We start from the raw sequence: 27,538 nt of genomic DNA, 5'->3' as shown, positions 1-27,538 counted from the left end.
TACATTTTTTTCACAATGTAATTTAAATATATTTTCGTTTTATCCCACTTTCTCGCTGCGATGTAAGTAAGCAATGGGCTTTTGTTTGTTGAGCATTTGTTATTCTTTAAACTTTTGAGCTAACACCAGCTATGTCTTGGCTTTCTCAGCCTCTGTGCCCGTTTACGGCAATGGATACATAATTTGGATGGCAGCAGTGCGACAGGCAGAGTGCTTTTTGATCAGTCATTGTTCTGATTTGTCCAGTGATTACAAAAGGAAGATACTCTGCCAAGTCAGATTTTGACAAAAAGCTCAATCAAAAGACTAGATGATTCAAACATCGAGTCAAATCAGTGAACGCCAGCTCCCACATGGAGTATGGTCCACCAAAGACTCAAAGTAGTATCGGGAAGCCAGAACTAGCTTTTTCTGCATGAACAAACCCAGATTCGCCCGACAAGTCCAACCAGTTCTTCGTAATCAATGGTGTTTTGTGGCGCTGATCTTGCGATTGTTGAAACCAAAAGATAAAATGTTCAGTTTCCTAGTCGCATCCAAACGATTTTAATTGGTTGGCTCCCGACTGCAGGTTTAACAACTATTTACAATATAATCTAAACTATATCCAATCATTTATGGAACTTTTTCTTTTCTTTCCTTTTTTTTCTTTTATTGTTTTGCTTTGTGTAACTAACTACCGTTTTCTGTTTTGTTAAATAATATTTTTTGCAACTATTCTTGTTTTGATATACAAATGAAATATTAAAAGGGTAGGCATAATAAGCCTCAGCTTCATCCTACACCTTTTCGGCCATTGTTTTTATTGATCGGTGTATGTGCTTTGTGGTCATAGACCGAAATAAAATATTTACAACTTACTAAATAACATTTTCAAGGACAGAGATACTTGCCTGAAGTTGAAACTTTCTCAACTTCCCAAATGTTTCACCACTGAAAAACACCGCTACTTCAGATGTCCTAAGTCACTCAGACTTAGGAGATCTGAAGTAGCTGAGTTTTTCAGCTCCAATTCCCAATGGACCTGGCACATCTGCAGTATTAATGTCTGTTTGTTTGAGCAGGTGTTACGCTAGAAAGCATTTGTCAGCATAATTAAGAAAATGCATCCGCTAGTTTAAATCACAGCCTCCTCCTCGCAAAGTACTTTGTCCAAACCATATTGAAGAAAAACAAAACCGCAAAGTATATATTCAGATAAAAATTGACGGATTATTTATAACGTTCTGGCTTGGTCGTTGACTGAGCATTAGCCTTGCCTTTCCATGTGTATCGAGTATAACATTGCATTGGGGTTTCCGTTCCTATTTAACTCTAAACACCAAATCTATGTAACTCCAAAAGGTTCATGTAGTCTAATCTAACTTGGTGAATTAACTTGTATGTTCATGTAAACAGACTAGTATTCATTTCTTTGTACCTTGACATGTTTCGACTACTTCCTGCAGTCTTCTTCAGAAGCGTCAGCTGTTGCTATATTTTGTATCTTGTCCAGTCTCTACTAATCTTCTGAATGTCACATTGAATGCGTATGTACGAGGTCTACCAAGTATTCACAAAAATGGGAGCAGGTTGAGGTTTGGCTACATTCTCAAAGACACTTTGACAGACAACACACACGGCTGTCTGCAGCATTATTATAGGAGTTTTGTATTATTGTGAGTGACTGTGAGGGATCAAACTGGCGATTTACACTGGTTTCTCTTCCTACACCACTCATCAGATTTCATGGCACTTCTTTTTTTTTTAAAGCACTTGAGGGGCTGAGGGGGTTTTGAAAGACCCACTCTCGAGTATTCCCTTTGTAATTTGGCAATCACCCCAAGTCTGTCTGATTTTTCCTGTCTTTGCACACGGCGTAAAAAAGCAATCGCAGGCACAAAAAAGAGAGAGGGCTTCTTCTTCTCCATTGTACTTTTCCCTAGGGTGTGAGAGAGAGAGAGAGAACACTATACACTCTCTCCATTTGTTTATCTCAATCTCACATCAGATCAGATCACTGGCGGATAAAAGCACTTCCTGACACATCACTTCCTCTCTCTGGAGGAAGCGGACACGTGCAGGGAAACCTTAAAACGACAGGGTGGCGGTGGATGAGGATGAAGAAGAAGTAAAACTTTGATTTTGACAAGGCAAAATAGAATGGGGTTAGGAGAGGGGGTTGGGGGGATGGGAAAAATAGAAATGGAGAGGGGGAAAAAAGTATAGAGAGAGAAAGAGGTGAAAGCTACATACTTATTATGGCCCAGATCCACAGTGCAGTGTTGGGGAAAGAGGAGGAGGCAGCACAGAGAGACACAAGAGGTGAAGAGACACTAAGAATAGTATAACTGGATTAGCTTTAACACTGACCTTTATTCAGCGGGGTGACACTCCCTCGCTCTCTCAATTGCCGTTACACAGCCGTGGCCTGTCCTACTTTTTAAACCGTTAAGTTCGGCATAACATGGGACTATGAAGGGATTTTCAGATGATTCATTTAACCCCTTGTTTGACCAACTCTGTTTCATTACACAGGAGGTCCCAACAGCCAACAGCTGCAGTGAATTACCATTCATTTCCAGGAATTGGCAAGGTTATAAAATGATAACTCAAGTCAGCTGTCTGGTTGATTATGCTCTGTAGTCTCTGTACTATATATGATCAGTTAAAGTCCCCCCCCCCCCCCCCCCCCCCAAGAAACCATTAACATTACCATTAAACGACAGCTATTATCAATACACAGAATGCCTCTTTTAAACGTCATCATGATCATGTTTGAAAACGCTAAAATAATGTCTGTCTCATTACAGAACATCTTACCAAGTGTGCTGGTACATATTTGTACAGAAAACTGGAACCCAGGGAGGGACACAAAAACAAGAAGCTCCATTTGACCAAAACATAATGGAACTTAACAAACTGCCTATATTTCGCTTACTTGTGCTTTTTGATTATTTTCTAGATAATTTTATTACAGAGAAAATGTAAATGACAAAAGCAATATTCTTCAGAAAAATATGAAAACATGTAACATCCTCCTCATACATCATTCAGCCCCGGATATGGGAGAGAAAGAACAACATCAGAAGCGACACAATTCATCTGTCCTTCACCAACAACACACACATCAAATCACCATTCGGACTTGTGAACACATATCACACAGGCCACACAACCGGACACGTCATGCAGCCACTGCTTGAATGCACAAATGAAGGCAGCGGACACACACACACACACACACACACACACACACACACACACACACACACACACACACACACACACACACACACACACACACACACACACACACACACACACACACACACACACACACACACACACACACACACACACACACACACACACACACACACACACACACACACACACACACACACACACACACACACACACACACACACACACACAGAGTCAGATCGTGTGGAGATTCAAAAGGAGCAGCTCTGGTGATCTACAGTTCTGCCCTAGAGCAAAGCAGACGCACCAAGTGTAGCAGAACGAAGAATCTCTGCCTTTTCTGTCTTTCTATGAATGGCATCAGCACTTTAGCTCTTCTGGTGGGACTCCCCGACCCACACACACACACACACACACACACACACACACACAAATGCAGAGAGACAAAGGACACTGAAGTGCATGGGATGGCATGATGGGCATTCTGTCATGATGGGAAACAGACAGGGCTGAGGGCGTGGAGGGACGCAAGACACAACGCTATCATTCATCCTCTTCTTGGAGATTTGGTCAAAGTTTGCCTACTGTGTGTGTGAGACAGTCCCAATCAGTTTCAAACTACTCCTCCCCCTTGATTCAAAGAGGCAGTGCGGGATTTGCATTTTTCCCACAATTCAATTAACACGCTTGTCAGCCTCTCCCCTCCGTTCACATTCCTCCCTTGGCCATCTCTCGCTCACACAAACCGGCTTCGTAAACAGATGCGTGCATTCATACACACACGGACGCAGAAAATGGATGCATTTATTTGTCTGTTTACAAAAAATACGAGGCGACTCAGGCTGAGGGATGAGGAGAAGCTCCCGGGCCCACATCCTGTCTGGACTTGTCACATTCAGGGACATGAAAAGACAGTTCTGTTAATGGATGCAGAGAGCAGTCCCTGGGGATGTCTCTCTATCTCCCTCTCTCTCTCTCTCTCTTTGTCCCACTCCGTCTCAGAAGGAAGGAAGACGGAGAGAGAGGACGGGCAGTGCTGTCAAAGAATGGGGCACCATGGGGGTGTTAAGAGAAAGATAAGACACTCAAGGGTTGATATGTGGCAAGAGACCAGACAAATACCAGGAAACCAGGAAGTGGGATCAGACGCACTGACTTTGCCGCGGGGCCGGCTAATGACTTCAGCTTGCCTCTCGTCTGATTAATAGCCTGTAATCCCATTCTCATGGATGGCATACCATAGCATTAGCAGCAGCACTCATTAACCACGATAGAAATGCCCCACTAATCAAGCCCCACTTTTTTCTTTTTAGCTAGCAAGGCTAATGCTAGCGCGGGCTAATCAATAGGCAGTAATCCTTTTGGCGGAACTGCTGCAGCGTAGCGAACCCTCATTACCAGCCATAGAAATGTCTGCTAATCATTCGCCGCACGGTTATTTGTCCACAGGGCCGCAGAATCACTTTGGATGGTGGTGGTGGAGGGGTGGAGGGGGGGCTGACATTTGACAGTCGACGGCAGAGAGAGAGAGGAAGAAACAGAGTGACACAGAGGCTGGTGTAATGATTAAGAAACACATCACTCTTGCTTTTCTGTCTCTTCCTCTTTGTTGAGCAAACAGCCGGAGCCGTCTGGAAAGGCTCAGCTCCAACGTTGGTGTCGTTCAAGTTTTATCAATCAATGAAAAAAAAACCCTGTCTGATCCATAACGGCTAATCAATACTGAAGGCTTGCAAGGCTTCACAGCCCACCGGTAGAGACAGCCGTCAGCGATCGAGAGGCTCCCTCTCCCTCTTCCCTTGTCATTACAATGCAATAAAAAACTGCTGGGGCAAATCAATGGTGGCAACGGCCTTTACTCAACTTGACCGTAGCGGTTTGCATTCCCTGCAAGAGTTTCAGCTCAACTTCGATTTCTGTGGTGCCCCTGAAGAACACAAGTATACCATAACCAATTCAGCATTTTCCCCCCCAACACCAGTAGTTTGGTGTTTAATCTGTCCATTTTGCATCCCAGATCAAACACTAATGTCTGCTTCAAAATGGCTGTATGGCAGGGATTCAAGCTAAGGTCCCCATGTGTGTAGTGAAGGGGCTCCGCAAAGGGAACCAACATATTCCCTATTGAGCTGAAGTGAAGTGTCTCAACTCTGAGTCGTGAGAGCTGAGTAAGTTGTAAGTGACGGTGACCTGGGGCTGAACCCGAGTTGAACTCTTGTAGTTTGAGAGAAGTGATGTAGCTGAGAGAGGCCTGTCAACACTCGCTGCAAGCAACTGAAGAAAAAAATAGGAGAAAAAAAACACATAGGGGCCATATCTCACCCTTTTTATGTGTGACATTGCGGGCGGGTCGGCCATCCTGTTGCTACGTTGAGGCGGGCAGATCGTAAAACTTGAAGAGCCACTTGTTTTACTGCATTACCCGTTAAGTGTGCTGAGTTAGTGTTGAACTAACATTTGAGTTATTTTGAATGAAAACATGCACTGATGTGGTATTAATAACTGTATTTTATTAAGACAACACATGAAAATACTACTGATTATTATTATAAACCTTGTGAGTAAACTTAAAAAGCTTATTTTGAATGACCAGTCAGAAAAACAAAGCATGATTTACGTTATACTGAAAATAAAGAGCCAATTTACCCAGCATATGTTTGGTGTTTTTACTTCAGACAATTAATCTTTTTAGATTAACTTTATGTCTGCTGAGAAATCCATTAATCTACTAATGGTTCTGGCACTGACTGTGAACAGTAATCCATTCTGAGATGGATCCTTTCTGCTTATTCATCACAGCAAACTCTTCTTCAATGCCTCTGTCTGTTTGGCCATTCCTCACCAACATTTCATTTACATAACTCTTATGCAGTCAAGCTAGGTACATATTCCATTATTAAGTCACAACTGGTAATCCCAATTAGAGCCTGGTTTTCCCCCCTAAAAGTACTAGGCTTGTCCCATGAGCGAAGGCGATTAGAGCCCAGTAAAGAAGCAGGGAATAACTGGCTGAAGGGGATGTGGGAATGTTTGTTGGGGAATGCTGGAACGCGGCGCATTCGCATTTGCGGGATGAGCGGACGTAACCGGCTTTGGAGCGCCTGGCCGGCAGCGCTTAAAACCTTGCTAATCTGATTGGATTAACACCAACCTGCCATGGCTACACATGAGCACACACACAAACACACACACACACACACACACACACACACACACACACACACACTACACATTGGCTACATTAGGACTTTATGCCAATCAGCATGGGGCTGCCTCTGCAGCTTCCTGGAGTTCATCTGGATTCTGGGTTGTGCTGGATGGCTGGCTGGCTTGATGGCACCATGCTGGGCTACCACATACACAAGCATCCGCTCTCTCACACACACACACACACACACACACACACACACTGAGCCATCTTAAGTGCACTGATTTGTGCTGTGAATCTGAAACAGACCTATTGAAAGAAGAGTAAGCCCCAGTGCTTGACAACCGTGCTAATTGACTCACCAGCCCCCTCCCCAGCAATGAAACTAAACGTTTTCACCCCTCCATCCTTTATCTTTTCAATCACTCCCCGACAGCTTCCCCTCTTGTCCCACACTCATCACATCATCCTCTTCCTCATATCACTCTTCATCAATGCTACACATCTCCTCCTCTGTTGCCCTCTCATCCCGGTCCCCTGCTGTCCCTCCCCCTTTCGCCCTCATACTCATACATGTAATCATTCATTAGAACCAAGGCAGTTGTCCATTAGGCAAAGCAGCCATTTTGGAAATTGCAGCAAATCTTCCATGAAAAGACATTTCCTCTAATGCGGTAGTCACGCTCGAAGGGAGGGAGAGAGGGACAGAGACAGAGAGAGAAAGAGAGAGAGAGAGACGAGGGGGCAGAGATGGAGAGCAAAAAGAGAAGAGAGTTAGAGAGAGAGAGAGCCGATGGCCATAAAGCCACCAAGCGGAAAGCAAGCCTGCTGTTTGATTAGAGTGACACCATCATGGGAGCAAAAAGGAGAGAAAAGAAGGATGGAAGGAGAAGGAGGAGGAGAAAGTGTTTCAGAGAAAGGCAGAGGGGATGAAGAGGAGGCGGGAGGGAAAGAGGAAAAAAAGCAAAGAAAAAAAAAGCAAGCAAGGAGTGATTTGAGAGTGCCAGGATAGAGGCAGTAAAATTAGCCCCCATCACTTTGCTTACTAAGAAGCTCTATGACACACTGGGATTAAATACAGACACCCAGTCATGGGATACAGCGTGTTATGAACACACACACACACACACACACACACACACACACACACACACACACACACACACACACACACACACACACACACACACACACACACACACACACACACACACACACACACACACACACACACACACACACACACACACACACACACACACACACACACACACACACACACACACACACACACACACACACACACACACACCAGATGGTATCCCTCATCTGAAAATGTGGCTCTAATTTGAGCAAAGTGATAGGAACCCTCCTTAACCAATTAAAAGACCCATATCGAGGGCCTCACATTAGGTTGTGTGTGTCTGTTTGTTTCGCACAGTCATTAGTGTGTGTGTATGTGTATTATTGTGTCCCATAGGATCATTGAAGAACATTAAAACTGATATACGAGGTGGGAAATGACAAATCCACTCGGAGTGGCGCTCTGCTGAGTGTGTGAGTTCTTTTTCTCCCACAATGCCACTGTTCATCTCCATCTCATCTCATCGCCGATCAAAGACAGACCTGTCTGTGCGCCTGCAAAACCATTCATCTCACGGCCGCTCGCTCCTACTTAATGCGCCTTCCGCTAAAGCTGACACATTTGTCACCAGACCAAACTAAGCCTAATCCATCCTCACTATTTTTTTTTATCTCATTCCTCCCGCAATTTATGATGCGCTGAATACGAAAAAAGCACACCGTTCAACCCAATTTCCTCCCATGTCTCAACAAGTTTTTGTGCTCTCTTGAAGTAGAACCATTTTGGAGTAGTAAACAGTGATACAAATCCATTTGTTGAATCAATGAATGATACAGTTATGACAACAGGGGATCGGAAAGGTCTACAGAACTGTATCATTATGGAACAGTTCAATAGCAGCTATGGACATTCAGAAATGTTTTTTAAAAGTCAATTTCATAAATGTCAGATGGGCTGTCTCTCTGTCATTTGAAATGGCAAAGGTCAACAATATTAAAGTTGAAACTATGAGTCGATTCCTTTATCTACAAATATTCTTTTACAAAAATGCTGATTATGGATTCATTGTTTGGGTCATTTATTTTGGCAAACAATATTTATATATAATAAAATGTATCTTGGAATTTCTAAGTGTCTTTTGGATCGTGAGTCAGATGAAACAACCAATTAAGATCAGTTAGAACTGTGGAATCTATTATTTTCTGGATTCCTTTGGTCAACCAATAATGAAAATAATGGTTCTTTGCTGCCCTGACATAAGAGCACACATTTGTTCCCATCTGCGAATTATCATTAACTTGCCTAAAAAGCTACATTATCTCCTTGAGCCTGTCTTTTTCTTTTTTTTTTTTTTTACATTCAGTGGGTGTATTATTTACGTGCTTGAATCCAGCTGTTGGAAAGGGTCCTAATTCACATGTCACTTTTTTTCCTTCAGCTTTTGGAACATTAGTGTAAAAATCCACTTGACAGCTGGAGGAGAACAACAGCTGCAGAAAGATGATGGATCTCAATAACACCAAAAGTGCTGCAATTTCCTCTTCTCTGCTTTTTTTTCACAGTTTACAACGCATCTCAAAAACCACTTCCTTCACAAAGTGGGCACGTGTGTGTTGTAACGGTGAAATGGTGCAGGTTATGGATGTTTTCTTTTTTTGCATTTCTTAGTTAACCCACTAGTGCAGGGGTGTCAAACACTGATTGATTGGCCCGTGGCACATTTTAAAAATATAATGTAATATGGCGCTTTTAATTTTTAAATAATTTAAATGCACTCATTATATTACTGAGAAATATGTCCCATAAAAGAAAAAGAGCAACAAGCCCATCCCAGAGGACCCTGAATAATATTTTATTTTAAATTAATATTATTATGGAAAATCTATGTGTCCTTCTCCAATAGCTTCTAATTCATCTGACAGTGTCTCCATTTTTTTTTTCATACAAAATTCTTCAGATTTAGCCTCTTAATTTCCCTCTCAAAGTGCACCAGATTCATGCATTTCACTTTAAAAACTTTAAAAAAATCTCCCGGGGGGGCATACCCCCGGACCCCCCTAGGAGGGTCGGGACCTCGGCTGGATACTATTTTCACCCTGCTGGACATTGGACGCAAAGGCAGAAAACACTGGGTGTATCATTGGCATATAAACAAGAGGGGAAATGTGTCTGTTTAATGTGCAAGGAAAGTGTTGCCGTGAAGAAGGATTACAATTTACGAAGACACTATGAAACTAAACATCAGAGCAGCTACATGTCCTGATAAATGTGTTATTTTTGTAAAGTGGCCCGGCCCTTCGTAGATTTTTCTGTATGTGGCCCTCAGTGAAAAAAGTTTGGACATCCCTGGTATAGTTACTCAAAAAAGCGGAGAAGCACATGCTCTTCTTCTTCATGTTCAACATTAGATTCCACAACAAACAAAGGGAGGCGCCACCTAGTGGCGCTACATGTATAAACCCAACTGTTACAGTGTGTAGGCTACGTGTATGTGTACGTGTGTGTGTGGTATTTCAGACAAGTGAAACTGTACAAATAAAACAGCCACACCACACGAGCGAAAGCTACAGACTATGACAATACGCACAGCTGATTTAGAAAGCTGCGCTGCCTACTACGACACTGCGCCAAGAAATCCTTCACCACCGTTCTGTAAACACAAGATGATGTGCTTTTTTTGCACTTTTCTCCGGCTTCTTCGCCCCGCACTGCTTTACCGCCCTCAAGACAAAACATCTCCAAACGAGCATTTCCCACACAGCAATAAAAGCAATTCAAAACAATGAAGGAGGCAAAGACTTGAACACACACAGACAGACAGAGGCACATATAGAGAGAAGCAGGCAATGAGAAGAAAAAGGTATACAGAAATAGTAACAGAAAGCTTGCTTCCAGTTTCTCCTCAGCGGTACACTTCTCCTCCCCGACGTGTGTAATATGGAGCAGATTTGTTTTTTTCCTGGAGGGTACCATTAAGCTTATAGTCCCTTGTTGCCGCTGTCAAGAGTGATACGTTAGACGATTATAGCCGAGGTCTACTCTGTCTTTGTGTTGTGTGTGTGTCTCTCTCTCTCTGTGTATCCCTGGCCTTTTCATGTGCACGCAAACACACACACACACACACACACACACACACACACACACACACACACGCACACACACAAAGTGTGAGGCTTTGAAACAGTGGTGCTCACTAAAGTGATGAAAGGCTGTTTATCCTGCGGTCCACTATCATATCTCGGCTCGCCAATGCAAAATGGCCGTACAGACACGTTATCACCTCTGGACCACGGGAGTAAGGACTGACGCCAGAAGCAAATACCAGCAGCGCTATAGTGTGTTTGTGTGTGTGTGTGTGTGTGTGTGTCCCAGCGGTAATAATCACCCGGATTAGAGCGGAGCCAAACCCCCGCAGGGTCGCCCCTTCTCCCCCCTCAGCCCTGCAGCTCTGAGCCCCATAGTTTGAGCAAGCCATGGGAAGCAGAGCAGCTGAGCCGGCCCCGACTTTTTCCTCCATTAAGCTCGGGCTATACCAGACATATAGATAGGCAGAGAGGGGAGGAAAAACGCTTCATTCTTTCTTTAAAAATTCCCACGTAATTCTAACCCTCAGCCCCCCACTTCCCCACTACACTCCCTCCACCCTACCTTTTGTCCTATTCATCATATTGAATTCAGAATATTGAAAAAGCTCAGGCAATATACAGAGACAGACAACGAGCAGCACACCCTTTTTAACCACATGGGTGCAGTGAAATGGAAGATGATATAGTCGTCAATATGTCTGGGTGGCTGAGGGATGCAATATGTAGTGTTGGCAACAACAATGGGGAGGGGAGGCGAGGCGAGGCAGCAGAGAAAGAAATGGGTTAGAACTTAATAAGAATGCGCATCATGTCTGGATACCTTGCCGTCAATACAATACAGGGGATTATTACTGAGTGGATATGTTGCCCAGATGTATTACTACTACAGTACACTCCCCCCCCTCCTTCAAATATATTCGGCAGCAATATTTAGTATGCGACTTTGTGGGAGGAAGGCACCCTGATACTGGCATATATATCAACAATTGTCAGAGTCGCTGTTCAACTCCTGTGACATCTTATGACAGCGCAGTGTCGAAATGCCAATCGACATTCTTTTTGTCTCGAAGCAGCATCTGTCATCAAACCGTGCTATTTCAGGGGGGATGCAAAACAAAACCTCAACCCTTCCTCTTTTTTTTTGTTCTAAAGCACATACCATAACTCTTGTCCCACCCAGTGAGGAGAAAGATAACACAGCCAGCAATTACACCCATTAACATCCTGGTGTGTGAGAACTATAATGCGTTTGTGGTGTGTAGTAATTGAGTTATAACACAATTATATTGCTTTCCTATATTCCCTCTGTTATGTTTTTATCTTCTCTAGAATCACTGCTACATTTTCTAGGGGAAGAAAAAGTCAGCTAAAAATAGCAACGCACCATGCAAAGTTCCTTTTGAGTCACTGTGTGAAGATTGAAGAAATGCTCTAAAAATTGATCATTAGATTATCTGGGCTATTATAATTGCCTCTCCAGAGGAATACACCCGCATTTTAAGGCTGTTATGTAAACCAGCCAGCGAGGATGTTTAAGAAGGACTGCCAAAGACTGGATAAGATAAAATGTTAATAATTAAGTCATCTTGAAATCAGTTTTGTTTCAGCTGAGTGTGTGATTAGATTATGTAAATGTTAAACCCACAGCTCTGGGAGTTGACAGTGACCTTATTGAACCTTCAGGTGCATTTTCTTTACTGTGGCATATTGCTGCAATACTCATGCAAATCTGATCAAAACACTGAAAACAGTCATCTCTTTGCAAAAGTTTTTGTGATACAATCTTCAAATATATGTGCAAAAAGGTTTTGATATTGGCCACATGTTTGACTTGGCTACAGGTTATCACTGAAACCTCACACACAGAAATTCCTTGCTGTCTAATTCCAAACATCACGCAGGGCTCTTTACCTCAGATTTTTCTGCTTGCTCTCCTTCTTGTTGAGGACCCCCGGCACACAGTTGGTGAGCTCGGTCCAGTCGGCGTGCAAGCCGCAGCTCCAGCCGGTGGAGAAGCGCGAGAAGAGCCAGGTCTCCTTGCGGTTGGGCCGGTAGCAGGTACACTTCTTCTGGCCCGGTCTGCAGTCGCACGGGACCTCCAGACGGACATTCTGCACGAGGTGCCTCCCGAAGGTAGTCCCGCCAGTCTTTTGGATGTGCAAAAACACGATCACGTCCTCCCCTTTGATCTGGAAATCAATGGTCCTCTCCAGGTCACGGACGGGGAAGTAGTATTTCTTGACGTAGTGGGGGTCCGGCGTGGGGAAGATGTCCCCCTCGTCCTCCTCCGTGAAGTAGCCGTGCGGGGAGCCGAAATTGATCACCCCGGGAGCCACGTACTGATAGAGGATCAGCATGAAACACACGGAGCCGACGACGATCAACAAGAATTTGCTGCTCCTCTCGACCATGTTCCTTCCAAACTGTGCGGTTCCTGCAGCACGCTACCATTTCCCAGTGAAGCCGACAACACGGAGCAGCAGGACGCTCGGCTTCTTCATTCTCGCTCTGCTCTCTATCTCTCTCGCTCTCTCTCTCCAGTCCCCCCCGCCGCCGACAAGCTCTCGTTTTCGGGGGCTCAAGAAGAGTGGCTCGTTCCGCTGCGAGACGAGTTGAGTTGGCTCATCGTTCACCGAGGCTGCTTCTTCAACGCCGTGAAAGACGCATTGTAACTCACAGAAAGCCCCCCCTTTTCCCCTGTAGCTGACCCTCCCCCGTTTACTTTACTTTGGGTTCCCGTCGGTCTGCAGCAGCACAACACAACAGGCTCACTGCATCACCATGGAGCTATGTACCCAAGATGCAGCGCGAATCCTACCTTTTCAACCTCGCTCGCTCGCTCTCTCTCTCCGCGCAAGCCGAGTGAAAGGGAGAGACGCTTTAATATATTGGTTGGTCCGTAACGACCGCGTCATCTGCTAGTAGCCAATAGTTAGTGACATATCACATAGATAGATAGATAGATAGATAGATAGATAGATAGATAGATAGATAGATAGATAGATAGATAGATAGATAGATAGATAGATAGATAGATAGATAGATAGATAGATAGACAGACAGACAGACAGACAGACAGACAGACAGACAGACAGACAGACAGACAGACAGACAGACAGACAGATAGATAGATAGATTTTTGCTGCCACATTGTGTGTGTGTGTGTGGGGGGGGGGGGGGATTCCTGAATTCACCTTAGCATGTAATAAATAAACATTTCAGTGGTTTTATATAGGCCTATGCGTGTGGCTAATGGCTATTATCCTGCAATTGCTACTTTTGGCCACAGTGACTGAAAGTTAGCAGGTAACAATCTCATATTAGGTAGGTAGTAGCCTATACTTCACTTGAGAATTTAAATGTGATGCTACATTATACTTAAAACCTATGATATGCTCACACGATGCAATTCATTGCTATGGGAAAAGCTGGATTACCTTGCTGCCCAAGGCAATATATTGAAATGCCTTTGGTAATATCCACCAATAAAGCACAACAAAAACTACAATATCAGGTGCTGAAGTGGCTCTTCTGCAGTTTTATCCACATATTGAGGCCCTGACTGCCTAGGCATGTTGGGCCATGTGTCAAAAAAGATAAAAAGCTTCCAAAGTGATAAACAAATGCTCTTTTTAATAAAATATTTTTTTGTTTTGGGTCGCCGTACTTCTGAACGGGATCAGATTTCACTTTTTGTTTAAATTCTTTAAAAGTTTAAAAATCAATTAATAGTTATTTGAAAGGCTACAAAATTGTATGTTTTATATCAGAATTCAATGCATTTGCCTTCCTGCTGTAAAGTCTATTAGTGAGTTTGGGGCAACCCAAGCAAATCCCATTATTTAGAACCTGAAGGTCTCCGGTGCTTTTGATTTCCAATTACCCAAAATCATGCATCCATGAAGGAAAAACCCCACCTTAAAGCTATTCCTATGGTATACTATCTTTGTTTTTCTTTTTCTTTATGCATGTTAAACAAAGATTGAAAATGTATTAATATCCCAGGTACATTTTACTGACTTTTTTGTGTGTGTAAAGTTTGGGCTAAGATAGTTGCCTACAGAAAGAGTACAAAAACAAAGACATACATGCAACGGTAATAAATAACTGAATAAATAAATGAGTAGCCCAAATTGAACAAGGGGCACATTTGAAAAATAAAAAAGTATTTCACCCATTAATCATCCCCTCACTTCCGTTTTCGTTATTATTAAAACTTCCTTATTCCTAACCTAGGAACACAACAAATTTACATCAGTTTTCACTGGTACGAAGCTCCCACCCCATTCATTTTTACCACAGAGCTCAAATGTCAGACAACCATCAAATCAACAGTTCTTGGTGGTGGTTCGCGTTGCTTCTCGCGTTGCTGCCGCTGGTGGTCAGCACTGAGCGCTGCTGCATCTCTCCTTCTTTAATGCCGCCGACCAACTTGTCAGGCGTATTTAATATGATTCCCAGGGGCCAGTACATGTTTGGACTAATCACATCTACGAGAGAGAGTGAGTGAGTGAGATGATTCATTTTCTGGATGTTGTTCAGATAAGACTGGCTCCACCACCAAACATTGCATGTTTCTTTCTTTCTTCTTCCACTGGTGCCCCTTGAGGTTTAGCTGCAATTTCTCAGGCATTTGTTATTGCACATGTTTATTGTGGTAATAGAGCTGAAATGACTTTGCTGTGCAAGCGTTGGGAAGCTCCCAAGCCTGAATCTCACACGTTTGTTTAACGAAGCAGCTCAATCAGTTAAATCAGCCCCATCAGCTCAGCAGGCCCATCGGTGTGAAACCATGGTAGTTTGTTGTGGCTGATGGCAAATAAGGTGGGAAAAGGATGAGGGGTAGGCTACACAACATTTCACTTTTGGAGTGCTTTGGCTTGATGATGTTATGTGTGTTTAGTTAGGTTGTAATTGCCTCTGTGCACTCATCCACAGTTGCGGCTTCCATGATTTCCCAGTTGGATGTGGATCTCCATGGGCCTGTGCTCGCCCACTTCCTGGAACCTTTCATAATCAATCATTTATCTCAGGTAATTCTTTTTTTTTTTTTTTTTTAGAGATACAGTTGTTCAAGATTTTTCAGATAAGCCCTTAGGAACGGTGTCAGTATTTACAAAAGGTTCTACTTTATTTTTTTTTCTTCGGTAACACTTTATAATAAGGTATACATTTTTAGTAACTACTACCTGGATATGCATTATGCATTTTTTTGTAAAAAATAAAAACCTTTGTAGTAGGTAATGCATCTATGTAGTAGTCACAAAGTTACAAAAAAGAAAATAACCTATGTAGTGGCTAATGCATAACTATGTAGTAGTTACAAATAAATAAATAAAACACCTATGTAGTAGGTAATGCATATTTATGAAGTAGTTACTACAATTTTGTGTACATTATTGTAAGAGGTTACCTTTTCATCTTTTTCCCCTTTTGAAGCTGAAACGATGATGAGTTTATCTGCTATTAACAGACAATTAATCATTGATTTTAGGTACCACTATGTATCTTATGGCTCTCATAATGGCCATACACTTGCTAATGCTGTGTTAATCATTTCTATTTTGTTAATAAGGCCGCTAATGTTTGTGGGTTTCAACTCTTTTATAACCTATCAAGTCTGCGGTTATACATGTAATAGTGGGTTGGTATATGGACTTATGCCTCAGATTCTCTTCAGGTTTTTCAGGAGGGTACGTCGTGGTCCGTTGGATGATTAAAGAGCTAAAAAGACAAGTGTAATCCTTCAGGATCAACGCCTCACACAACCTGGCAACCCAAAAACTGCTTTTACTTCTGTATTTAGTAACTGATATATATAAACCAATCATAAAGGCGTTCGACTTTATAATGGTTTACTTATTAGAAAGTGTTACCAAAATGTCATCCTCTATTAATCAAATCATTTGTTCTAAGTCCTTTATTAAGCTAGAAATTGAGACATTTCCTGGTGAAAGCTTCCTCAAAAAAGAGGGCCGAATAATGATCATTCCAACTACAAAGATAGATGTTTTTGCTAGTTATTGATGCTACTGAGACACAAGAAAATCTTAACATTTGACAAATTTTTTTTGATGGCTTACAGTGATTACTCAATATTCTAAGAGGGTGCCATCTCCTCATTGTTTCACTTCTCTTTGTCCTTTCCTCTACACGTCAAACTCTTCTGCCCTCTCAATTGAACCCCATCCGCCCGCCACATCTCCTCTGAGCTCCCCACATGTGCATCACCCACCACCACTTCCCCCAAAATCCTGAATTCACAATCACGTCTACGTTTGTGGCATCACAAAACTCCCGCTTGGCTCAGTCTACGGCTTGGACTGTTTGCACCTTGGACGGAGGACATTATTTTTTATTTAACCTTTATTTACCCAGGCAAGCAAATTAAGAACAAAATTCTTATTTTCAAGTGCAGCCTGAAGGGGAAGAGGGAGGGGAGTGCTAAAAGTGAAAACAAGGTTATATATATATTACACTTTTACAAAAATATATAAAATACACTTTAAAAAATTCAATATAATACAATTCAATAAAATAAACAGTTAATTAATAGTGTATGACAAGAAGGGCTACTAGCAGGTGCAGGAGTCAACTAAGATTTTATGCAGATTTAGTTTGAAGACAGAGAGAGAGGTGAAGACAGAAAGTTTAAGGGTGTTTTGAAGGGTGTACCAGTCAAAGGCTGCAGCGAACCGGAAGGCACTGCGTCCAAAGACAGTGCGGACAGTGGGGATGGAGAGGTTGATGAAAGCATTATTTCATACCTCAGTTCCTTTTCCTCTACCCATCCTGGGATTATCCCAACAGTGACTGGCGTCTGAGCAGTGGTGGCGAGCGGGGTGTGACCAGTGTGTGCCAGCAGCCAGGCCCCGCTATTGAATAATTCAGCCTGTGCTTATTTACATGTTTTTTACTTACACTGAAGCAGCATCCGCCTGTCACACTGCTGCTTAACACACTCGTGATTATGACTACTGCCTTGCCCCTCTGGCAGTACAGTTGCATTAAATACTGTCTGAGATTTCTGTGCCAGCATGTGTGTGTGTGTGTGTGTGTGTGTGTTTGTGTGTGTGTGTGTGTGTGTGTGTGTGTGTGTGAGCGGTTCTCGCTGTGTTAGTAAGACAGGGAGAAATCAACTGAGAATTTTAATACTGTGTGTTTGTGACAGTATTAACTTGTGTGTGTGTGTGTGTTTTATTGCTCTCACCATGCGCTGTGTCATTATGAGCGGCGTTACTTAAAGAAGATGGATGTCCCAGCGTGTGTTGCCCTCTGGCTCGGGTATAGAGATATGACAGTCTGTTTATCAAAAGAACCAGTTTTTTGTTGCTTTTGCATAATGATCCTGTTAAGATGGATACTGCCATACTGTGTCCAGAGGCTTTGTTTGAGCAGTGTATCGTGTCCTGTCTCAGTCTCACATGCACATATACTGTACATCGCGTCCCTTTATAATGTATTTAAAGGGAATGTTTGACTAATGTTGTCTCGTGATAAAAAATGAAGGGTCAGATGTGTTCATAAGAAGAAATCAAACAATAAATGAGTGCATGACCACACAAATATTTTCATATGAATGATGCGCATGAAATACCGTTAGTTAGAGTTATCTGTGTACATTCATAAGTAAACAGGAGGTCAGTGGATGAGAGCTGGAAACTACAAAAGAATTCATAACATATTTTTCCCGCATTGTCTCGAGTTTTAGAAATCTGTTCTCAGGACCTAATGTCTGCCCTACACGTACACACACACACACACGCACACGCACACATGCACACGCGCATATCATGCTCAGACATGCTCCGTCTGTTTATGCTTTATTTTTCATTCAGCCTGCAGCCAGGGCCAAATTCCACCGATGGAAAAAAATCACAAAAACAAAGGCAATAGGTTATTAAAACTAACAAGCAGAATATTCCCCCCCCCCCCCAATACTTTGTTTTGAACTTGCATTTTTTTATTAGTTTTTTTGTGTGAATGCAGCAGCATATTTGTGTGTTCTACATAAATTAACAGCCAAGAATTTGAGTCAAAAGAATTATCCAATCCGATTTTATAATGGAGAAGCCTGAAAATGAATTATTCTCTGAATGTTCGGAGGGATTCAGACACAAATATTTTCTTTGGATCTGCCTTAGGGGGAAGTGCACACTGTAGAAGGACAACAAAACTGGGCGCCATCTATTTCCTACATTCCACAGTCTGTTAGTGTTTGAGAGCACTTGTGTGTGTGTGTGTGTGTGTGTTTATACATGATGTTGTGTACATCCACGTCTGTGTGCGTCATACAGATGTAAGAATGTGGCGTTGGTTTTGTCAGGTGTGTATTTGTTTGTGCCTACGGCAGTTTGCATTTGTGTGAATGAATGTGTGCTTGTGAACACTGTGAAATGTTCTATATTATTATATGTTACTAATTAGCCTTGTAAATAACCAGACAGAGAGTTAATTGCTGCCAGGATAATATTCACAGGCAAGGTTGTTTTAATTTAATTTAATAAATAGCAGGCAGTGCTTAGTCTCCTGCATTGCAAACAACTTTGGACTTTTCCAGATAACTGTGTGTGCCTAAACATAACCATTAACAGTAATCATGAAAATGTTGAACTGCAAGAGCAGCGGATACTGTAGGGAAATAAATAAAATGCGTTCTCATTGATGTCACAGCACTTCTAGTTATGGAGAAATTATTTGTTGTTAGTTCTATGGAATTGAATAGCAAATAAGCCTTATGGTTGTATTGGCAAATAATAAACTGCAACATATGATTGAATGCCTTACTGTAATTCGCCAACAATAAGAAGGATGCAGACATTACTCGTCCCCCCTGGTTTGAAGAACTGATTTACAATGATACGTCCATTAAAAAAACTATTTAATTATGTTGATATCAAACATACTCTGAGTGGTATGATGTTTTATCACAAAAAGTTATTTGCTGCTGAAAATCAGCATTACCGTATATACACACATTTTCCAGGAGAGTCAAATAACAGTTCCCATACATCCACCTGCAGTTTCAGCTCTTTACATCCAAGCCTCCCTGGGATTATTGGTAATGCAGGGAGGCAGGGAGACATTTTCCTCCCTCACCATAAAAGCATCTGGGTGCTAAAAACAATCTGTTTGTCAGGTTGTTGAACAGCGTCCAAAACCCCATCCCCACACACACACACATCTCTTACTTGAAATGCATCAGGCAATTTTTGTAATTTCGAAGAAGAAGAAGAACATAATGGCAAGCATGTCCACTTTATCATGCAGGTTCTGTTCAGGTTTGCGGAGGAGAGGAAATAGGCAGGCTTGGAATTTCTCTCTTTTTATCTTTCACACAACCCCTTCAATCACTTTTCGCTGCGTATAACCGAGTGCAACACTAAATGCCTTTAAGGAGATCCTGTCTTAAAGCGAATCATCCAACAACAGAAGAAACCCGTTCGCTTCACTTCAACCCTCCACATGTCGTCTGCTTAATGCTGCTCAAACATTCCTCGGTGCGTGTGTGTGTGTGTGTGTGTGTGTGCTTGCGTACAATACTTTTCTCCGCAGGGTTGTTATTTTCTAGTGACAAGTTGACCTTTCAACCTTTTGCTGGAGGACATATGTTTTCAATGGGTGTGTCTGGTTTAACACTTAATTCTCTCTCACAGACATGAGGGATTAAGGCCCACAGACGGGTGTCCATGGGGAATTGGGTTATCTCATGTTTCAAGGCAGTTGTTAATGATCGAGATGTTTATTTAAAATGCTGCACATATAACCACTGTGTGTTGTTCACGGGTGTGCTGAAAGCGTATCGATTTGTGGAGATTACTCAGGCTCAGGAGCTGATGGGCTCACCCAGACAGACAGAATTCAAATATTTTGTCAAGAGAAAAGTGTGTATCAGGGGGAAAAAAAGATCATCAAAACTGCAGTTGCTGAAGTGCAGGTAACAGATCTTTAAAAAGCGAAGTGAGAAATATGTTATGAGCAGGTTTAATTTGGTGCACACATGTCTCATCTTCAAAAGAAAGTCAACCCCCTCATAAACTGTTTCATTAGACAGAAGCCCGGGCCTCGGCACAGACTATGGTGGTCATTTCCTTCATCCTTACTTTTGGATGAAGGAAATGCCTTGTGATCGGCAGAGAATAATATTGCACTCAATATCAATTTTCTTCCTGACAACATTTGCCTTGGGAAATTTAGCTGGGACAATGGCAAGAGGAGTCAAATAACCCAAGCTTTTTGTTTGAGTGGACTGTGCAATCTGATCTAGCTGCTGCTGCTCCAGTTCTTGGAAGACAACGACAACGGCTAATGGAAGCGCCGTAACCTCACACTGTCCCACTCTTGTTCCAACTCTTTACTCCCCCCTTTTCTTTCCCTCTTTTTTCTCTTCTGACACGTTCTCTCTCCCTCCCTCTCTCTCTCTCCATCGCCCTCCCACCCTTCCTTTTCCTTCCTTCCTTCCTTTCATTGTCAGCCACATAGCATAGGGTTCTCACACAGAGAGATATCCACACTATCCAATGTCACACCGCTTATCTCCTTTGAAATAAATGGACAATAATAATTAGTGTTGGCGGTTTTCATCTCAGACTCCCATGGTTCCTCCTTCTATCCTGTTTTTTCAGCGTTTTTTCTTCCGCCCTCTAACCCATCGCCTGCCTCATGTCAATTACGTGTTATTGGCATGACCGATTGGCAAACACAGTATTGTTCCAAAGATAGCAGCAGAGTCTGGCTTCAGTTTTGCCTCTCTCTCTCTCTCTCTCTCTCTCTCTCTCTCTCTCTCTCTCTCTCTCTCTCTGAAACAAGCAGATTGCAGATTGTAAGCAAAGCAAGCTCTGTTTCAATCACTGCAATGGACCTGCCAAGGTATCTTCTTCTCCGGACATGAAAGCAAAATGTCTGCCTCTCTGCCATATCAGTGGGGGTTCCAGTTGATTAGGGTCAGTCGTGATCCCTGCCAAGAAGTCACTCCAGCACCTTAAGCCAATTGGCTGTTTGCTAAGTGTTGTTGTTGCCATGTCAAATTCAGAAGAAGTGGAGAAACATTTACTTCAGATAATCCATGTAGGTAGAGTATATCAAAACAGTATTACTGCTGTGACATTTTGGGAGTAAGATTGTACTCTTATGTCTTATCTTGGATATGTCTAAAGAATCATTATCAGTGTTGGGTGACTAAGGGGATGGCCTAAAGCTCTGACTTCTGACATTTGAAGTTCTCACACTGAAATTCTCGGGATACATCGACTGTGAATCACACTCAAAAGACACATGATGAGCAAACATAAACTGATAAGGAGCGAAAATGTGAATTTTCCAACGTCACCATAGCATTTTCTGATGGGATGTTATTGATCGGTTGATTGCTATGAGGCTTCACAGGTGAGTTGCCCAATTAAACATAGCAGTTGTGTACAAATCATATAGTTACTTGATTAAACGATACCGTAATGTATATGGTTTGTGGTATAATACAGTATAGATAATTTATATAAAATGGGCTAAAACATGACAAAACACAACTTTTTTCTTTTTAAAACAGTGCCAAAGGTCCCAGTCAACTTTTTATTTTATTTTTTTAATTAGGTTGGGTGACATCATCTGGATCCCACAGGAAATGCAGCAGCAGCAGATGGATGTTGGAACAGGAAAAAAAGAAGAATAATAGTCATAAATCTCCCCTTGTTACATTGCATTTGTTGCTTCCGTTCTTTTCCTCCTGCCTTTTGTCAGATGGACGGAGGAGATAAAAGTGACTCCATGATGGATTTTGAAGGATGGAAGCCAGACGCACAGAGCTCCTCCCCTACCCCCTTTCCCCCCTCCCTCTCCTGCCCCTGCCGTCTCTTCTGCCTTACTAAGTATAAGCAGATTAAAGTTAATGATCTAAAGTGAATTAGATATTTAATCATCTTATCATCTTAGCGTAGTCAGGTCATAACTCTGAGCGGATCTGAAAAGCCCGTCTGTTTGACAGCACGCAGCACAAGCACAATAAGCCCAATTCTACAGAGTTTTTTTTCTCCGTAGCCTCCAGTAGGTTCCACTAAATCAATTTGGAGATTGAGAAATTTAATTCCACACCACGATTCCATTTTTTTTTCAGGACATTCTGCTTTGGGATAAAAAAAAACTCAATTGAGGACAAACCGTAATAGAACAGAATTGACCCCAAGAAGATGAAAAATAACCAGAGACGCCTCCATTGATTCATCTCATTTCCTTCCTCCTTTTTTTTAAAGTGCTCTCTTCATCCTCCGCTTTGCGACACACTCTATCACCCTCCATCTGAACTCTCACTTTGGTTTTGTACACTTGGTTGCCCCTCACACACACATACACACACATAAACACTCTTCTCCTTTCAATTTCCCCCTCATTGTACGCCTCCAATCTTCTCACCGGGGGCTGAGGTGCCCTCTTTAGTCATCTCTCCATCCTAATTTTATTGCATCGCTTCTTCCCCTCTGTCGATATATATCTGAATTAATTTCCATCTGCTCACCTCCTACCTGTTTAACACCATCTCAACACTAGATTGTGAATTCATTCATTTGTGTGTGAGTGTGTGTGTGTATGTCTCTGTCGTGTATCTCGGTGTACAATTTGGAAAAAAAGCTCCGAGCTTGAGTTCTCAAAACCGTAGGCTGTCATGTTTCCAATTACCAATTCGCCATGGCCGCCTGTCTCGCACACTGCTCAAGGTTCACAGCCAGATCTAGATCTGATGATGGGGTTGACAGAAAGGACAGGAAGAGAGAGAGGGAGACATTGAAGTATACGGTGGAAAAAGGAGGAAGGTGGAAGCAAAATCAGTGATGTTACTGCAAAGAGATAAGAAGCTTCTGGTCCACTAACACAGTTAGGTCCTGTACGTTTTCAAAGAGAACCAGCCTCTCGCACTGTCTTAGTACTGGGGAAGATCAACAAGAACACGAACATCAAAAGGGCTGCAGCTTTGTCTGCCAGACGCCCGAAAGAGCATGTGTGTGTGTGTGTGTGTGTGTGTGTGTGTGTGTGTGTGTGCACCTAAAGCAGAGCCTACACCTCTCACATCCAGGAAGATTGTCAACCCAATTTCAAGTTCACACATATGCATATGCAGAAGAAAGAAAGAAATACTCTCATTGAGGCTTATTTGGAGACATTTGCACACATCCGAGTACAGTGGAGGCAGCATTCCGCTGGTACGCCGAGTGAATTTGTCTAAATGTCACATTACCGAGGCAGCCACTTGTGCCTTTCCTTAACAGCCAGTCAGATAAAAGCAGGGGAGGGAGGGAGGAAAAAAAGACGAGACAAAAAGTTGCTTTTGAGAAAGGTGGGGATGCCACAGGAGGTAAGTATTTATACACAAAAAAAGAAAAGAAAAAAAATTTAATTCAGGTGGTTAGTGTCTCAGCGGTATCTGTCATCGATGCACCCCTTTGTGGTTTTCCTTTGCCGCAGTCTTCACCTTATCTAACTTCCCACTGTGCGAGAGATAAGTGTGTTTCAGAGAAAATGAATGATGATTTACTGTGTCCATGCTTATTATGTTTCTTTTCTTTTGGAAACATGGTGGCAAGTGGAAGGAGTCCAAAAAATGTGCTAATTTAGTTATTTTTTCTCTTTTGCAACTGTTTTTGACTATGCAATCATATTATTAAAAGTTAAGATGCCCGAGTGCATAAAAACAGCATGGAGCCACTCTTTCTCATTATGAACGCAATAAGGGAAATAATCAAAAGTGTGGTTCCCCTGTAGATAAAGTAAATTAACTTCTTTATTGCCTTGGGGTAGACTTCATTTAGACTAGATTAGGCTTCTGTTTACTCTGGGACAGGATGTGGTGAAGGCCAGGGGGCTAATTCATGGACAGGTTATTTGTTCCCTACATGTCTTTTATGGGATTAATCCCTTTTTTAAATCCACAAATATCTTTACTTTTAAATAAGAATTAAACATGTGTTTTGGTAGATACCTCTTGTAAACTCCAAATACGTAAAAATAATGCAATATGTCATGTTTATACTGGAGCTAATGTCTGTATTTTCCCTGTACATCTGAATGGAAGAAATAATAGTTAAAATCCAGCCCTAACTGTAGGAGATGTTGCTGGTCATTTGAAGGTGCATGATGCAAAAGTGTCCATAACTGTCCACTGCACAATGCTACTCCACAACAGACCACATAAATAATTCTACCACACACCAGACCTAACCCACTCATCCATTTCAGTTGTTTCTGGAGCCCACTCGTCCCCTAACACCTGGCAGCCCACAGATGTTCTTTGGTCCCTGGGTTTTGAAAATCAAACCGCATCCTTTATCTTCTTCGCACACATGCAGTTTTTTTTAGTCGCAATAGCTGCACCAGTGAAACTCTGAAGTCCATCGGTCCACCGCTCCCACTTCAAACCACCAGTGTGTCCCCTTCACCTCTCTTGAATTCGATAGTCAGTTTTTTTTTTTTTTTTTTTTTTTTTCACTGACAAATTCAAGAAAGGAAATGGTCAAGAGCAAGTAAACCAAAACAGAACCATCAGTAAAAGAGGATTCCTTTGTCACGGCTAGGCTCATCCTTCCATTAAGTGCAGCGAGAGAGTTAATTAGCAGTGATGGATGTCCCGTTTGTCAATGTGAAGCATGGTGGCAATCAAATGACGGTTAAACAGTGATCGACCGGGCCAGGAACAAGCGCTGAACTAGACCTATGAATGTGACACTTTTTTTGAGCCACCACAACCACTGGCGTGTTGTGTGAGTGTCTGAAGGTTATCCTTGATGTGCGATGGTGGCGCTGCTGCTTTAAGAGATGTTTCTTCTTGTCGGAGCATTTCGGACTGACGGTGCAGTGAGAGGATGAGAGGACAGGCGCTGCAGCAGAGGGAGAGCTTTTTCATTACCGTGCACATGTGTCGGGAGTTTTATATAGAGGGCACTGCTCAGCTGGGAGAGAGGACTCATTTAGTAGTGGTTCGACTTCACAGTTTTGCCCGGTCTCAGCCCCTTAGGTGGAATTTTCTTGATGATTTAACGTGTCTTTCTTTTTCAGCATGATTACTAGTCCACCTGTACCTGTGCCTTGTTTTCATAAGTGGTCAATTTATGATCTCTTAAGTGCCTCCTATGTTCGCCTGAAGTAATGTTCCTCCTCCCTTTCTTTCTTTCTTTGTACCACCCTATTGCTCTCTCTCTCTCTTTCTCTCACTCCCTCTGTCTGTGCTATATGGATGAGTAGTTACATCATTAGTATGCCATTAGCTCTGATCATTGATTCCTCCTCCTCCTCTACCATTCGCTGACACGGAATTCTGAGGAGATCCGTGAACTTTATCACCTTCAGCGTTCCGGTTTCCTCCTCAGAATTCCCACTGGATCAGCACTTTCCTCCCCTCCAGACCTTTTCTAATTATCCTGTTCCTGCCTTTCAATAAATAATTACAATAAAGGTCATCAATCAAAAGAGAAACATTGATAACCGAAAGAGAAAGTCCAATATCCCCTTGGCGCAGCAGGTCCCGATGTCATAAATACGATGACGGACTGTGTGCGTTAGTGTGTGTGTGTGTGTGCATCCTGGGGAGTGTGTGTTTGCAGGCGGCAAATAATTTTCACATAAATCATGTGCTATGAGAGACCTGGGAATGCAGTGCACACACTTGCCCGCTGTGATTAAGCCTTGTCTATTTACAGTATGTGTGTGTATGTGTGTGTGTGTGTGTGAAGGCGTGTACAGTTTTCAGATGATCAAAGCGACAAAGGTAAACAAAAATGATCAAACGCTACGGTTTGACCAGGAATTAAAGCCCACACACATTGCACACTGAGCAGCCGTACTGCATTTTGATGAGCACACACACACACACACACACACACACACACACACACACACACACACACACACACACACACACACACCCACACCCACCCACCCACCTTGATATGCTAATGCAAGTCTGCAATAAGAGCCGTAGGACTACGTCTTTGGTGCGTGTGATAGGTTGCTATCTGTCTCGCCTGGAGGAACGACGAGGCAGCCAGGCCCTCCCGCCAGGCCCAGCCCACAGAGGAGCTCTGATAACGGGGTTGAAAATGTGAGCCAGAGAGGGCGTCAGCCTGGAAGAACCGCTGCCTCGGGCCTCTTCTGAACTGAAGCTCCAACCCAAATGACTTTCTGTGGCTGGCAGCTCAGTAGAACACTGTTACTCGCTGTTGCTCTGAACACTCACTCACACACGCACACACAAACAGATCTGCACTTCCTCTCACCACTGCTTGCACCTGGTCGGACCACTTACAGAGGGAAATTATAAAATCAGAGAGGAACATTGTCTGTTAAAAGAGTAAGCAGCCTCGCACACAGTTGTGTGTTTGAATGTGGGAGCCCAAATGCATTCATTATCCTGTTGCTTATGAAGGCATTGTGCTCTGCATGTCAACACTCCACCACCCCCGTACACTCATCATGATGCAAAGCCAATCACACACACACACACACACACACACACACACACACACAGACTCCAAAATGAGAAAATGACTTCCAATGGACATTAAAATATTCCTATCCTTCTCTTTTTTGCCTCCCCTCACATTATTTCCCTCTCTCTATCCATCTCTTTCGCTCCCACCTAATTGATCCAAATACACGCCGGCGGTGCCACAAACAGCACTAAATTAGTTTTCATCAAAATACAATTCCACCTGAATCGGAACATGCAAATGTGCTGAACACACAAAGATAACGTGGTTAGGCTTTCAGAAGTGTCGGAGACGAGACGAGAGATGATGGTTAGGGAAGACACAGATTTGCTGAAATGGAGATTTCTCGCAGGGTATAGCGTTAGGGTGTAAAAAACAGGGTTTCTATTAGGGAAATGTAATGGGTATATCCAGGCATGTCTGCCTCTAGGAGAGGGAGAGGGTTTCTCAGGCATGGCTGGAGAGACAGAGCGTGAAACTGTTTGCTAGGCATGTCTAAAGATAGAGAGAGGAGCAAAGAGAGGGACGGGCAGAGAAGGTTGGCGGTGGGTGTTTAACAGGCTGA

The 27,538-nt window shown here is 42.7% G+C and overlaps 1 protein-coding gene across 1 annotated transcript in view; it reads right to left on the bottom strand.

Annotated features, from left to right (window-relative positions):
• The window catches only part of hs6st1a (heparan sulfate 6-O-sulfotransferase 1a), a 57,514-nt gene extending 44,252 nt beyond the window's left edge, over positions 1-13,262 (bottom strand). Inside the window, exon 1 of the mRNA XM_080042028.1 lies at positions 12,416-13,262. Within this exon, the coding sequence (XP_079898154.1) occupies positions 12,416-12,915 (500 nt within the window). The 5' untranslated portion in view covers positions 12,916-13,262. The remainder of the gene's footprint in view (positions 1-12,415) is intronic.
• Positions 13,263-27,538: the final 14,276 nt, after the last annotated feature.

Source organism: Ammodytes marinus (assembly GCF_949987685.1).
Source record: "Ammodytes marinus genome assembly, chromosome: 15".
In the NCBI taxonomy this organism is placed as follows: domain Eukaryota; kingdom Metazoa; phylum Chordata; class Actinopteri; order Uranoscopiformes; family Ammodytidae; genus Ammodytes; species Ammodytes marinus.
Note: the sequence above shows the minus strand (reverse complement) of the source record. Positions and strands in the feature narration are given on the sequence as shown.